This window comes from Cyrtonyx montezumae, unplaced genomic scaffold (genome assembly GCF_038088225.1).
Source record: "Cyrtonyx montezumae isolate F1298 unplaced genomic scaffold, pur_monq_1.0 scaffold_7, whole genome shotgun sequence".
Taxonomy (NCBI): domain Eukaryota; kingdom Metazoa; phylum Chordata; class Aves; order Galliformes; family Odontophoridae; genus Cyrtonyx; species Cyrtonyx montezumae.
The window spans coordinates 19,169,889-19,186,895 of NW_027072078.1; the positions used below are offsets into that span (position 1 = coordinate 19,169,889).

The window sequence follows — 17,007 nt, forward strand, 5'->3', positions numbered from 1 at the left end:
GGAAATTAAATGATTTCATGCTTAATGCTGCTTCAATACTGTACATTAACCTCCAAAATAACTAAATGCTTACATGAGTACCGAAGAAAAGCATTTCTAAGGAAACTTGTAAAAAAAAATAGTCATGGCTATCATGAGTTTGCAAGTTATAACCATTACAATCTAAAATACAATATTATGAAAGTATTCTAAATCAGTTTGCAGCCTTTCATCATCAACACAATTTACAAATGGACTTATTAAGATTCTTAAGAGAAAGATAGCGTATGTGCTACATATTCTGTCTTCCTATGAAAGGAAAGAAAACCCTTCAAAACCAGAATCCTGAAAACATTGCCAACAAGATTGTTAAAGGTACATAGCATGCACTGCTAAATACTGTTAGAATATAATGAAAAGTATAGCATCTGAACCATAGTAATGTTGGGGCTGCGGATCTCGCCTGACCATGCTGTGATGCAAGTCCCGTGGCTCAGCAGAGAGCAGCTGTGCATGTTTGTACTTTATTGCAATGAATGGGACAGGTTAGCTGAATAACATGCAGGCCAGTCAATATCCATTAAAAAGTGATTAATATATATATATGTATAATTTGCTTAAGTAACCTGTGTAAAATTGGTGACACGATGCTCTGCCTCGCTAAAAGGCACCAGAGCTGCACTCTTGACTGATCCAGCTTGGTTCTACTCCTGTGAGAAGAATGGTAGGAAGTGAAGTTCAGGACACAGCACCTCTGTTGTTGTTGTTTGTTTTGTTTGTTTGTTTCTTTTTTGCGCTGGAAACTCTTATACAAATACATTGGCCAAGAAAAGACTCAATACATTTACTTTTCATTAATTCAGGATAATATGAATATATGCAAGAACACAAGACAGGAAGTACCTTTTAGATTACTGATTACTGCCTAAGGTAAAATTTACACTGTTATGATATCTGCAATAGTATAGGGAGATATCACATTCTCTAAGGCATTTAAAAATAACTTGAAATTCTGTATATCTTGGTGTAACTGCTAGCCTGAAAGGTATACTAAGAAAAAAAATCTAATTATTACATAGTATACATGCAATACGACATCTTCTATGTACACCATCCTCACAGTACTTAAAAACCTAAAAATGAAAAAGTATTTTTTATAGCTTTTGTGCTTAGAAAGCAGCAGTGCATTTCAAGTCTACGTAGTTTCATGAATAGGATAACAGACTCAGCAGTGTCCCACATATGTTAATGACCCCACTTTCATGGTAGCTTTTTATCTAGGGTGCATTCAATGTTGCAATGTATGCAAACAGTAACATATCTATGGACACAATGCTTTCATAATTGCTTCTTTTAAGGTTTTGATGGCAATCTAGAAAATTCTATATCCATATCTACTAGCACGTATGATACTGTATGTATTGTTTCTAGAAAGGTATAAACAAGTTTGTATTTTCACCAAAATACTAGAAAAGATGTATGAAAAGAAAGAATTCATCTAACAGTTATATGCTTAAAACTTGCATATAATTTGTAATTATTCTGTAGAAATTCATCTTATTGCCCTGCACTACAAGGAATACATGTTTATATACATACATACAAAAACACAGACACACTAATTGGGATCTGGCAGGATGACCTCACAGTACATTGATGCCTAAGCTGACTTCTGTTTGGTATTCTGATAACTGAAGGTGGTTTGGTGCCAATTTCTAACTTGAGCACTTCTAATTCACATTTGTAAGCAATAAGGTGTCTGCAGATCATCATTCAGCAACAGCAGAGTCTTACAAATGAGAAAACATGAGAGGGCAGAAATGCAAGGTATGTTATGGAATGACAAAAAACATGAAACCTTGAACAAATGTTAATTTGCAGTCACTTTTTAATTAGCAAAAGAAAGTAATCTTTTGCTAATTTTATGACCAGAGCATTGGCTGTGTGACTAATATGCCTCTATTCTTCTCTCTATCAAAAAACATAGTAGATAAGAATCTCCTAGTGAATAAAAGGAATTAGTATTGTGATCAAAAACTGCATTTTAGTGAGTAAAAAGTATTTTATCTACTGACTACTGAATGTTAAAAATTAAAAAACAGAATTTGTAGCAGACAAATATTTCTCGAAACGGATGCCAATGTTTACTGGCACTGTCAGAAGTCATATTCCTTCTTGCTACCACTGCTCAGAGAATCACAGACTGTTTTCTCTGCAATAGTAGCAGATTCGGCATGAAAAATGGAAAATACTTCACTACATTTTCAAAAGTAGATTTCAGCATCAAAATAATTTAATAATCACTAATGAAAATGTTTGAAGTACATCTTGCTGTTACTGAAGTGACACAGAGTATTTCAAGTAGTACAGTCTAACTACATTTCCAAATTACTTTTCACAGAGAAGCTGTCAATGAAAAATTATCAGAGCTATAATCTATTTTGATAACATTTCAGCTAATATGTACATAGCTTCATAACCTTTACAGAAAGAACAAACACAGGGAAAGCATGACAGCATACTCTAAAACATGGTTTAGTAATACCAGGATGTGGGCAGGAGCTCAAAGTAAGAAATAACGAGAGTTCAGAGTAATATTTTCCTGAGTGCATACTTCTGATCCTATCAGGACTTAACAGTTAACATCTCAGACTATATTTGTCAGAAAATTTTCTCTCAGTGCTATTCATGCAGTAATATCATGGAGAAAGAAAGGACAGAACAATGTGCTAGACCTATTGTCATAAGGTGCCTGAAGAAGATTCTGTTTCTCATTCTAAACAAAAGGATAGAATGGAATCAATGAACATACTACACTGAAGACCAAGAACCTTTTCTATAATCAACCTCTTCATTACACAAAATAACTAAAGACCAAACTAAAAGAACTTCTGCTCTGTTGTACACACAAGGCATGGTTTTGAAAAGTAAGATAGGCAGTAATGCAAACAATCTGTGAACAAATATTTTCAAAAGAACAATAAAGAACTGACCAAAGAGAGACAAGAAAATACAAGGAAATGTGTGATGCAGACAGTGCAAGAAAGAATCCTGGGGTAAGCACTAATAGAATCTTAACCATATTCATATCCTTACATTCAAGTGCGAAGATGGATATCTTACTGTCCATTTATGTCTACATTGTAGCATGCAGTACTGTTCAAAAATGCCCATGCTAATTCTGAATGAACTAGCATTGGTACTGAGCACAGCACAGGCTTACTACACTTGAGCTGATGTGCCTCTAACACAAACAATTGCACAGGACAGAGTGCTGGTTTAAAGCAATAATGAAAGCTTTGACATCCTCTGCTACTCACTAAGTGCTAACTTTGAGTCATCCATTAGGCAGTACGTTTTGCCAGACAGAAGTGTCTTATTATTTTCACAGTAGGTAACAGATGCAAACATCTTAAAGCTTCAAAAATGACAGTGAGTAGCTATATGAAACAATACTATTCTGAGAAATAAAGCTTAGTAACTTCTTTTTAATGCAAGTACATCACTTCTTCAGCAGCTTTGCTACTATCAGATGGTTATTAGTAATACATACAAAATCATCTAGTGATGCTAGTTCAGTATAGCAATATGATGTATCCAAATGTTTTTCTGATAGTATCAAAAAGGTTAAAAGAATGACTATGAACTATTAATTCGATAGGAAAGAAATTCATTCAAAGAAAATGAACTATTAATTTGATAGGAAGCTCTCCAGAAAGCAGGAAAAAGAGCAAATAACAATATTAATTAATTAATTGCACAACTCTCTCCAACATTTTCTAAGACTTCCACTGTCCAAGGCTATTAAAATTGGTTTATTTTCTTCTTAATTAATTAATACAACAAAATAGGGGGAAAAAGAAAATATTATTTATAAAAATCTTGCACAGCTTGATAAGTTAAATACAATACCATACTATCATCTCATTCAAAATTTGCCATCAGCTTATCTCAAATACCTGTAAAAGTTTGAATACTCTGGCACACAGTAATTAAATATAGATTGCAACTTGACAACAGTAATCTCAGAAAATAAAAATGAATCAGAGAATTTTTAAGATAGGAATATTCCTACCTCCTTGCTTTCTTCCAGGTCTGACTCGCTGCTAAACTCTTCTGTATTTAAATTTTCAAAATCAGATTCCCCAACTGCGATTGGCACTGTCACAGTGAGACTTGGGTTGTTTATGAAGGACATGTAATCACTTTCATCAACAACGTATTTTTCCACGCTGCTGCCTATGCCGCTGGTAGTACCATTCCCTTCTTTAAGATAAGCAAGGTTTTTACCTATTTCTACTATCGTATGATTGGAAATACAGCTGTCTTTTTTGTTGTTTAGGTCTTCAAGAGGTTTGATTTCATCTAAAACTTTTTGCTTTCTAACGAAGGCTTTTTGGATGAATTCATGCACTTTTCTCTTCACAAAATCTATTCCCTTCTGAATCCTCGCTACAGCGATCTGGAGATTGTTCATTTCATTATCATCATCTGTAGCTGCAAGGTTGTCCGAACTAAAGGAGCTCAGCAGCAAGGCCAGAAACAGGTTGAGTACCTGAAAGACAGTAAGGATATATTGTGGATCTCTTATTTTTAAGTTATAAAATAATTTCATTGTTTTTTGATCTGACATAAATTTTATATTACAACAAGCACTTTATCCAAACCACATTCTTGCTATTATTTCCAGTCCATATTCTTATCTCTGGTATTTTTTTATAACTTGATAAAAACATTTTTTAAGTTACATATCATATAAGTGAAAATTTAACTCTTGACTTTCTCCTCCACACTGGAAGTCTTGCAGGTCTGCTCCCTAAAATGTAGAATGCCATAAAGAAAAATGATAGAACATAATGTAGCATGCAAGACACGCAAGTCTTCAGCGGTGTTCACAGACAAGGGGAATGCAGGCAGACTTCCGTCTTCTACTTTCAGAAGACCTTAACTTCAGTATGTCTAATTCAGAATATAATAAAATATATATTTGCCCCAGGTACCTCACTCTTTTTATTTTGTGCCAGAAAACTAGCAACAAGGTAAAGAATCCACATATAAATAAATAGATAAATAGATAAAGATTTACCTCAGTTTTAGGAAGCTTTTTTCCCATTGCCATGACACAATACTAACACAGTAGATAAATTCGAGCTACATGTAATTATTATACTGTAAGTGAAAACTTCACTAAAAATGATAATTAAAAATATTTATCAATTATTCCTGTTCAATTTTGCTGTATAATTAGAAAGTATGCCACAGGAGTTTCAAATTAGTCTAGTTAAACTTGGTATTTTAGTGTCTGTGAAAAAGCATATTCACAAAATTTGAGGAATATTTATAAATTTTTTGCATGGTATCAAAGAGAATTGATGCTACTACTCAACAGGAAAGTACTACAAGTAGGAATAAACTTGGCAAGCTAGTTAAATTTCTCAAAAACAGTATGACATTTAATCACGAAAAATTAGAATGGAAATGTTGGGTAGGAAAAAAGAAATGTAATATACAGAAGGGTTAAAAGCCAGCAAGGCAGAATTGCTGCAGAAATAGGCACATACAGTGCATCAGGAAAGCAATGCTGGTACTGAAATGTCTTATGTCATTCAGGGACATATAATGAGGAATGTTTTGCGTAAGACATGGAATGTAATTATTCCAAATTATTTAATACTTGTGTCTCCATCTAGAATGCTCTTGGGACTATTTAAAAGGCTAGCAGTAAAAGGAATAAGTAGTTCAGAAGTCATCAATTATGAGAAAAAAATCAAATAACAGTTATTTTGATACAGAAACAAGATTGAAATTGGAAAAAGTATGTCTTGTAATATGTTATCACGACCAACTATTTCCCGTAACTATTTTAGACTAGGCAGTTTAATTGGCTGCAATGGTGGTTTAAGTTGGATTTTTTTAAAGGCATTTTTATGGAACTATCTTATTAAAATAATTCAGCTGTGATCTTACTGAGGAGATTACAAACTCACTGAAGATTTACAAGAAGTAAAAACAACAAAAACACTTTTTGTAGCTTTTCAAGGTATATTAGAACCTGGTTTAGAGAAAGGGCAAACGAACTACATGATTTCTTAAAGAGTCTTCATCTCTGATTTCTAAACTACAAAAAACAGGAAATACATTCTGATATGTTTTAAAAACTCCCACTGATTACATACCACGAGGTTTCCAATCACCATGACCATCATGAAGACAGTAAGGCACATAGTTTGGCCTGCAACCTCCATGCAGTCCCACATCGTTTCTATCCATTCTCCACACAGCACTCGGAACACAATCAAGAAAGAGTGGAAGAAGTCATGCATGTGCCAGCGTGGAAGTTCACAGTCGCTAGAGATCTTGCAGACACATTCCTTGTAGCTTTTCCCAAACAGCTGCATCCCAACCACAGCAAAAATGAACACAATGATGGCCAGCACCAGGGTCAAATTCCCCAAAGCCCCCACTGAGTTGCCAATAATCTTAATCAGCATATTTAGAGTTGGCCAAGATTTTGCCAGTTTAAAAACTCGAAGCTGCAAAACAGAAGAATAATATACAATTATTCATGTAATTAATTGTTATTAATCATTGTTATACATTTCATGTTCTAATTATGATGTGTCTAAAACATGTATCATGCTATTTCTATAAAGTTTAGTTACAAAATTTATCTTACAAGTTCTTTGTATAGTACTATACATTGGTAAGTCCTGATTCAACTCATGAGAAACCAAAAATACTGTCTCTAAGCTCATTTCACTGCAATTCTTACAGAAGTCTTTAATTCAGACTGTTTTTTTTCAGTGATCGCAGACATCTAAAAACAAATTGAACCTGTTGGACAAATTGGACAAAACAGTCTTTCTCCTTCTGTTAATTGTATGGAAATATTACCAAAAGTAAATCAATGTATGTGAGTTGTGATCAGTTATTATTACTGCTTAGAGATTTTCAGATCTCTTTTTTCTTAATTGCCAGAGAGATGGAAGAAATGGTTTTCCTAGAAAGATAAGCAAGCTAGAGTTGTTAATGATGTGCACAAGTACCTCTCACAACTTCTCTGTCACGGAAAATAAACATCATATGTGTATTACAAAATTTGCCACACAATATTGAAAAAAAATGGACAAAAGTAAATGCTACATCAAAGTGCAGCTTGAAACAGAAAAAAAATGCAAATAGCAAATATTCAGACTATCAAAGAAATCTAAATGTAAATACTATTTCAGGGGATAAGACATAAATAATATACACAGATGCAAAGGAAAATACAGAATTCTATTACTGAATGATAAGTCAATTCATATAGGTAGTAGATTTCAGGAAAATACAACATAATGATACAGAGAACCGGAAAGTAGATGAATTCAAACCTTGTGTTTTTGAAAAGGGATTTATGTAAAATATTTTAGGCTTGCTTTATGTAAAGCAGGACATGATGACTAGGAACTTTAGATTCACTTTAGTACCCATTCATGACAGAGGTAACTAATAACTGACAGAGATAATGGAGAAAGACAGATGCTTTAGAACAGAAAATCTGTTACATAGTAGAGATATCCAGGGAGAAGATGGTAAGGATGAGGGAAGGAAGAAAAGTCCCCCTCTGATGAAAAGACCCTATCCAACGCAAAATCTTAACACTACTTTCTCTAACAACGCAAGCAAATTGGTAATGGAAATTTATCAGCTAAAACTGTCAATCAACTTTTATCAATTAATCAGTTATTTACTAAGTGTTTTCCTTATCTTCAGTCACAGGTATTGAGGCCTCTTGCATTCTTTATTCCCTTGTCTATACAAAAAAAAAGAACCTAAAAGACTATTTTAAAAGGTAATTCTTAAAGCACACTCACTGCAAACAGAATTGGTCTTTACAATGTCATTGTTTACAATAGAAATTATTAAGATAATACATAAAACAAACTTGACATATTAGATACTTGCCAACTAGTGGGTATGCAATCTAAGTTCTTATACAAGGAACTTCTGATTCAGCCAAATATATTATTTCCAAATGAAAAAATGAAAGACATAAATGCATAAATATAAAAATATAACATAAACAGATATTAATTAAGATATTTACCAGTCGGAATGATCGAAGGACAGATAATCCTTCTACATTCGCTAGGCCAAGCTCCATTAAACTAAGACTCACAATAAAACCATCAAAAATATTCCAGCCCTCTTGGAAATAATAATAAGGATCCATGGCAATTATCTTGAGAAACATTTCTGCTGTGAAAATTCCAGTAAACACCTGCAAGGAAAATACAGTTTCTTACTCCATTTTAATAAGATTTTTTTTTTAAAAAAAAGGTAACAGCATCAACTTTTTTTAAGCTATATCCTCGGCAAGCAATCCATGGTGGATCTGAATACCTTCTCTATATTCCCATACATTTGATTAGGAATTAAATTCAGATTTATGCTCACATATACATTTCCTATTTACCTTACAAAGTACCTTGTGAGGTAAATAGGAAGTTCCCTATCCATCCAATATGCTTGCAAAAATAGTGATTTATCAAATCACTTCTGATTTTAATACTCAAATTTCCTCCTCAGATCTCATCTTTGCTTTTAGGACAGCTTTTTTTCTTTTGGAAAAAATATAAGTTTATAAGAAGAAAAAAAAATTATGAAAAGAGTATAATCAAGCAGAACTATTCTGCTTCAGGATATCCTGCAAAAAGCACTGTCACTATTTCACTGTCTCCTGTAAAGTCACAATAAATATGCTGTGCTCACTGGGTCTTTCATCTCTACATCTCCTCAAACATCTAGGAGGAACTAGTGAGGTGCAGAACGGGTGTGGGAACAGTTCTGATGGGTCCTTCCATTTATAAGTATCCATTCAAGAGAAAACATTAGATTAATTTCTACAAGCTGCTTAAATGAGAGAATCTGAAGGACTTCAAAATGAAAATGCATTTTGACTCAAAAAATCTTTTGCAAAGGAGAATTAAACTCACATAACAAGAATGGAGAAATACACAAATGTCAACAAAAAGTACAGCTTGAAGATAAATTCAATCATTCCGAGCCTTTTAAATATTTAGTCAGCATTTTCTTTTAAACATACGTACAGAGATCACATGAGTATTATTTAAGAAATTATTTTGACATACATTGTACATCATGGAAGACTTACAAGGTTTCCTACTGAAAGGACACCACTAAACTGTTCCGTCATTGGATAGTGCTCCATGGCCATAAACAGAGTGTTTAGAACAATGCAGATAGTAATGGCCAGATCAACAAAGGGGTCCATCACGATCAGATTTACAATATGTTTGACTTTCAGCCAGGGAGTGCAGCAGTCCCAAATCAAGCAAGTATTAGCAAATTTATACCAGCATGGTGGGCATTTCTGTCTTGATTCTTCAAGTTCTAGAGAAGAAAAGGTAAATAAGAATTTAACACATTTCTCATAGAATTTCTATTTCTATTCACTCAGTATAACCTGGATATTTCCTTCAGGTCTAGGATATTTCCAAATTGCTGATAAATTGTATTGATGTTGCAGGAGTCAAGGCTGAAGTCCAGTAAAAAACCCCATCATTTTAACAATTAAAATAATTTGTCCCACTATATTTAATATAGAGCAGAAAAAGAAAGAATACAAGACATTCACTACGTAGAATGAACATTCACAAATGAATGCTGCATAGGATGTAAAGTATACACTTAGGAATCTAGTGCATACGGAACAAATAAAGTATTGCGAATTTTACACTTAAAGGATAAACGTTTAAAAAGAACCTAAAGTTAGGACTGTTTTTCCAAATACATTGGTCATATTGAAGAAAAAAAAAAAAGACAAAACTCAACACCTTTGTAGACAAGTCTCACCTTGCCTTTAGGTAATTTTAGGTCCACCAAGCTGCACTAAAATAAAACCACTACTAATTAGTGTGTTGTGAATTTACTAGCACTTGCATTGTAATAGAAAAATTCTATTTTACATACCTTCCATTGTGTTTGTAAGCATGCTGGCTATACTCATTGCTCGCTGCCTTACACTAGGATCTGTTAGGTAGTCCATAGGAACATGGTAAGAACTAGACCTTCTCTTTCTTAAGTCAGTTTCTGTAGTAGTGCCCTGAAAATAAAACACTGATAAACTAGACTATCAAATGTTCATTTCCTAAGAACACTGTAAATTGTTATAAAGATATAATGGTTTTAAACACTGGTGACCTGCCCGATGCTCCTTTTTTGTTATGATTTAGCTTGAGAATAATGCATACCTAACTCACTAGATACTCAAATACATCAGTAAGAGTGCTTTTTAGAAGGTGTCTTTAAGTATTTAGCTGAAATGGGACAGAAGCATTAAAAGAGATTCAAGAAGACTATTAACTATAAAAAGTTTCATAATGCTTGTTAATGAGTTCAACCAAAAATATCTTATTAGGCAATAAAGTGGCCCACACAGATAGCTATAAGAGCACAAAGAATGAATGTATTTTGTTAAGATAACTCATGTTATTTTCTAACACATACAAAATTAGAAAAAAATATTAGTATCTATAGAAAAATTAACTATTTGATAGGAATTCTAACTCATGTAAATTGTCCTATCAGATAGTGGTATATCAAAAATATAATGTATTGTCTGCAGGAGGTTAAATACTCATTTAATATATTCCATTAAGTAATTCCTTTATGATTGTTCTTTCATTTTGATATCTTGGCTGGTATAAAAATATAGAACTTCTTCAGTTACCATAATGAACCAAGATCTTTAAAGGCTTACTGCTATTTTGTTAATTCCTAGTAACCTAAGGTACATTTACACATATCTAGTTAACGAGAGCTAGACAGCTTCAGTTTCTGCTTCAACTTTGAACTGGAATATAAGAAAGGAGCATGGACAAGAAGGGAATTATTCCCAAGATACTAGGTTTTGTGGAAACAGTAGTTAATTAAACAGGGAGAGGACATCATGCCTGAACTATTGCAAACTTCCTTACATTGCTAGCAGTGGTTGCTTTATCAATCATCACCTCTGGCAGAAGCTGTCCAGTAGGTGACGTCAGAGCTGGAGGCCCACCGACTAATGAAACTACTCCATTGCAATCCACAGTGCTGTGCATCTTCCCATTCACTGGAAGCGGAGGTACTGTCCTGGATGACCTACTGGCCTGACTAATGTTACTGTTGCGCCGTTCACCATGTCTATTAGGAACAAAGAGAGAATCTCTTCTGCTCTCATTGTCTTCAAAAGTGCTGTGCTCATCATCAGCAAAGTCATTTTCAGATCCTACATCCTTTGCTCGACCTCTGAAGCTGAAAAGACTTGTTCTGCTATTGCGCCTTGGGGAAAATAGGGAGCCACGAATACTCAGCAAAGACTGTAGGCAAATAAAAACAGTGATTATCAGATGAAAATTCTCTTAGAGGAAATGTTTCCATACAGGGAAAAAACACAGTATTAATATGTCTTAAAGGGTAAGATAATCTACAAAGAAATGAACTAGTACAACACCCCCACTAATACACTCCCTTTTGGGTAGTAAACAAAGAGCACGTAAGTGACAGACATAGACCAGTTATTTTACTACATTGCCAATATAACATCAAATGGTTTAGTTAGATTAAAAGAAACTGCTTGACAGAATTGCTTCCTCTGCCATTCTGTCTGTTTTATATCAACTGTTCATAAATTGCGTTAGTACATCTAGCCACTATTTATCCCTGGCTGAGACTAGTCTGAGATGTTATGTGAATAAAATTTTTGGTAAATTTCCATTGAGTCGGTCTGCGCGTAGACATAGCTCCCAAATACCACCCAGATTAAAAAGCGTACATATTTTTGCAAGTACTGCAAAATGGTTTTCATTTCTTCTTGAAAGCATTAGCTATCCAAAATATGCAAAGATATGTATGTAACCTTGCGTGAGCTTCCTCACTAGTCTTCATCAGTTTACTCCCGTGAGTAAATGTTCTGCTATGGGTGGGTCTTCTCAGATCAGTCAAAATAAAGTTCTAATCTTTCAGTTATGGATGTGCTTAACTTCAGTTAATGTCAGCGATCCTCCTGACTTGAATTATCTGACTTGATCATCTGACTTCACCCAGGACCTCTATGAACAGCAGAGATGGTACATAAAGCAGTGTCTTTGTTTCTCTTTTGCAACTTATTTTTATGGACTCAAGCCCATTGTTCCAAGCATTGCAGAACAAAAAGGCACTCTGCTATCTAAGCATAACACAACAGATGGATACAAAAAGAGAGGGAATATGAGTAGGCAAAATTGATGAATATGATAAACAGTGGTCTTAGCTCACCTGAAGTCACTTCCCTGTCAAGCTTTCTGTAGGCAGCATGGTAAAAGAGAGTTTTAAAGAGGGATTTGAGGAAAGCAATGAAGTGTTCTTTGGAAAGTCGTGGGAACTTCTTCCAAGCGTGAGGGGCAGCATACCAGAAAGAGTTCAAAGAAACTAATTTGAACATTTAACAGGAGGTTATGGATGCTGGCATGGGTCAGTTAAAGCTGGGACTTGATTTGCTTACTGTAAGTCAAGGTAGGTAGGGAAGAGTTTTAAGCACAGTAGGTTTCACAGTACTGAAAACATCCATAGGTCGATATGTTAATTGGAAAACTAGGTAATAACAATGAGATATGTTAGTGCTTTTTGTAACAATATTCTTGATGAATACAGCAGTAATGGGGACATGGAAATAAGTCTAAGTTAAAAACAGTTTGCAGTTGTGGATCTATAGAAGAATTAGGGAAAAAAATGAGAGAGAAAAAATGAAGGGAAATTGTAACAGAGCCCTGTGGAAATCCCTTAGAAAAACGTCAAAGTGGTAAAAAGATCTAAAGCACAACTAAACTAGAACTGAGAGGAGACAAAATAACGAATGTTAGGAAGATTAAGTTTTCAAGTAAACATAATGGTCAGTTACACTGAAGGAAAGTGAAATGCCAAGGAAGATGTTAAAGATATAATATAAACCTGCATTTTGTCTAGCAAATGGTTATTAAAAACTGTGGTGAGTTGAATTTCTGTTGAGTGTGGTAGCTAGAACCCAGAGTAGAAAGGAACTAGGATTGGAAAACCAGAGGGGAGGGGATCACTAGACTATCATACTACATATCTACATATGAACTTTGAGATGAAAAAGCAAGAGAAGGAAATTAGATGAGGTATGCTTCATTTCTTAACAGATGGATGAACTGAACTGCAGATGAATAAGGCTGCAGTTTGAATGAAGACATGAGTAATAATATGTACCTAAGAGATCAGACGAGACTTCAGCATGAAGTAGAAGTCAATAGATATAAATGTGAAATTTTGTATATGTAACAGAATGAATCATGAATTAAATTCAGCAATGAAGTCTTAACAAAAGTTAGTCAGACAGTTAACAACATAAAACAGTGGCAAATCAAGAAAAAAAATGGATGCAGTGCTATGAAAAAAATATGTTAGGAAGGAAGAGGAAGGAGGAATTAACTTGGTAGAAATGATGAACTAGAAACATTACATTCCCACCACAGTCCGATCAAAAGAGGAAAGTCCTTCATAAGAATACAACAGATGAAGAGGTTTGAGCTTCTCTGAGAATGGGAGTTGGAGAAAGTGATACATGCGAAGGACATGAATGAGCATGATTTTTTAAGTGATGAAACAGGCTTTCCAGAGAGAGGAATAGAAGAGGATAAAAAAGGAAGGAATTTAGTAATAGTGACTAAAAAGAGGATAGTAATTCATAAAGATAAGGGTGAATCAAGAAGGTGGGGATAAAAGAGATGAAGCATAAGTTACACAAAGGGGAAGAAAAGGACAGAATGGGTGCGAGATCGAGACCTGTGCTGCTGAGGGGACAGTCTGAGGTGAGCAAATGAATAGAAGCTCCTGAAAATTGTAGAAAGTATGACATAACAAAGCTATCAAATGAAATAAGTATCTGGACAGAAGATGCAGATGGTACTCTTCTTGAGTTGCTGGTGTATAAATGTAGAACAAATGCAATAACTCATTGCCACAGATATTTCCACCTTTAAGATAACACAATTAAAGGTGCCATATCAATTAATTTGCCAAATTTCACATAAACATTTATATTATTTCTACTATTTTTCACACCCTTAATTTAGCACAATTCCAATTGAAAGCATAAAATTCCTTTTTTGAAGCCACTGTTCATGCTATCTTGATAAGCCCATTTTCATTAACACACTTGGCAAATAAAACTCATTCTAATTAATACATATTATTTTGATTTTTTCCACAGATAAGTTCAAGAAAATCTCTCTAATTCTTCCAGTTCTGACTTTGATTGCATGTATTAACTTGATCATGTTTTTAAGATATTTAATGAACCCGTGGTATCCTTTTCAAGAACTGACCAAACTGTACTATAGGCATTTGTTTCTATGATGAGTAGACATTCAAGAGGTAATAATACCATGGTACCTGATGTGGGGAAGAGAATCTCTTTTCATATGTCAGTCTATTCCCCTCAATGGAAAATCGGAAGCCTTTTCTTTTGATGCTGTCCTCTGATTCGGATTTGCGAAATTCTTCCTCATCCTTCTCCTCACCTTCAGCTTGTTCTTTTTGCTTTTTTTTCTTTCTTCTATTTCTCCTCTCTTTAGCACTCTTTGAGCTCAGTTTGGATGCCTCAGAAGAACTTTCAGAGAATCCACCTATTCCACCTACTCCGCTATAATCTCTTGAGTCAGCTGCTGCAGCTGCTGCTGCTGCCTGTATGTACATATAAGCACATATGCAATTTACAACATTTATACCAATACACACACTCACTACTTATATACAGACAGATCAGATTGCCCATGGCCTTATCCAGCCTCACTTTGAAAGTCTCCAGGGATGGGGCATCAACATCACCACCAAGCAACCTGTTCCAGTGCCTCACTACCCTCACAGTAAAATATTTTTTCCTTATGTCTAACCTATATCTACCTCTTCGAGGTTGAAACCATTTCCCTGTGACTTGTAAGCACAGACCCTTCGAAGGAGTCTGTCCCCTTCTTTCCTGTAGCTCCCCTTTAGATACTGAAAGGCCACTATCAGGTCACTTTGCAGCCTTCTATTCTCCAGGCTGCATGGCTCCAGCTCTCTCAGTCCTCGCAGGAGAGGCTGTTCCATTCCAAGGATCATTTTTGTGACCCTTTTCTGGATGTGCTCCAACAGGTCTACATCTCTCCTGTACTGAGGACTCCACATCCAGACACAGTACTCCAGGTGAGGCGTAGAGAGGCAGGATCACCTCCCTCACCCTGCTGGCCATGCTTCTTTTGATGCAGCCCAGGATACAATTGTCTTTGTGGGCTGAAAGAGCATGCTGCTGGCTCATCTCTAGCTTCTCATGTTCCAGTATCCCCATATCCTTTTCAGCAGAGCTGTGCTCAATTCTTTCATCCCCCAGCTTGTATTGGTAATGGAGATTGCCTCAACCCAGGCACAAGATCCTGCATCTGGTTTTGTCAACCCTCATGAGGTTCACCTGGGCCCACTGCTGAGGTTACCTCAGGATGATGTCCCATCCCTCTTGTGTATTGACTCGGCTAACAGCTTGGCGATGTTTGAGGGCTGCAAGCAGTTCTCAGAGAAGACTGAGGCAACAAAAGTTGTGAAGTACCTCAGCCTTTTCCTTGTCTGCTGTTACCAGCCTGACTGAGTCACTCAGTAGGGGGGTATGCCATCCTGGTCGTTCCTTTTCTAGATGAGGTACCTGTTAAAGCCTTTCCTGTTCTTTTTGGCATCCCTTGCCAAGTTTGGTTCAAACTGTGCTTTGGCTTTCCTGACCCTATCCTTACGCAGTATAGCAGCTTCCTTATACTCTTCCCATAGTACCTGTTCCTTTCTCCACTGCCTGTGCATTTTCTTCTTCAGGTTTACCAGCAGATCCTGGTTCAGCCATGCTAGTCTCCTGCCTTCCTTTCCTGACTTGCTCCACCTGGGGTGGAAACCTTCTGTGCCCTGAGGAAAGCTTCCTTAAAGAGGAGGCTGTTTCACATCCCTCCAGGGCATGAACTCAAGCATAGTGTGGTCACTACTGCCCAGGAATTGAAGTTTACTCAAGACCACAGAAAACGTGCTATGTAAAACATAAAAGACTTTTTGGAAAATATAAGACAGGAGGTAATATTTAGAAGTGAGCGACTGAAACTATTCTCGTATGTGGACATCCAATTGCAATGAGTGGAAAAGGAAGTTTTACTTTACTTAGATACCTGAGCTTCTTCCTGTTGCTTTTTCAGTTGTTCCAGCATTTGCTGAAATTCTGCTTCTTTCTGTTCTGCTTCTTCCATGGTTGCTTGATTCTGTTCTTCATAGGCCATGGCAACCACGGCCAGGATTAAATTAATCAGGTAGAAAGAGCCCAGGAAAATGACCAAAACAAAAAATATCATGTATGTCTTCCCAGCAGCACGCAACGTCTGGGGAAAAAGAGATAATAAACATTTTAGATTTTACACACTGTTGCATAATCTGACAGCATCTATGTTATAGATTAGAAATATACTGCAATATCTCTCATTTTTAGCACTATAAGATTATGTTAATTTTTGCACATAAAACTAGTTAATATTAGATCCTAGATATATGTGAAAAAATCCAAGTTTTGTGTCTGCTATGGTAAAGTTGACTATGATTCAGTAGCTGAAATAGTTCATAACTTTTTACTAAAGAAAATCTGTTACAGTAGTTGCTGCCCCCATTATATCTTTTCATTATGAACCTTAAACCTTTAAACTACTTTAATAGTAATGGGGCCATTGGTCAGAGTCTTACTGTCTTGTCTCACCAGTGCCATAAAGACAATGCAGTATAGAAACCATCATCCTGCACAACATCACAGTCCTTCAGGTTAAGGATGTGTGTAGTTCAGGGACAAGATGTAACCTTCTCAAAGATAATGTAACTCTACTAGATTGCAAATCAATTCAGCTAGCATTTATTTATAGGATGTTTGGGCAAGAAGCATTAACAAGTTCATTTACTCATTTGTGAAAAGGAAACAAAAATTCTTAACAGCTA

The 17,007-nt window shown here is 35.4% G+C and overlaps 1 protein-coding gene across 1 annotated transcript in view; it reads right to left on the bottom strand.

Moving 5' to 3' along the window:
• LOC136057643 (sodium channel protein type 2 subunit alpha-like) overlaps positions 1-17,007 on the bottom strand; it is a 71,440-nt gene that overhangs the window by 23,296 nt on the left and 31,137 nt on the right. Inside the window, exons 10-17 of the mRNA XM_065750436.1 lie at positions 16,200-16,406; positions 14,416-14,706; positions 10,962-11,342; positions 9,955-10,087; positions 9,137-9,375; positions 8,069-8,242; positions 6,156-6,512; positions 4,055-4,534 (exon numbers count right to left, since the gene is read on the bottom strand). Of these exons, the coding sequence (XP_065606508.1) occupies positions 4,055-4,534; positions 6,156-6,512; positions 8,069-8,242; positions 9,137-9,375; positions 9,955-10,087; positions 10,962-11,342; positions 14,416-14,706; positions 16,200-16,406 (2,262 nt within the window). The remainder of the gene's footprint in view (positions 1-4,054; positions 4,535-6,155; positions 6,513-8,068; positions 8,243-9,136; positions 9,376-9,954; positions 10,088-10,961; positions 11,343-14,415; positions 14,707-16,199; positions 16,407-17,007) is intronic.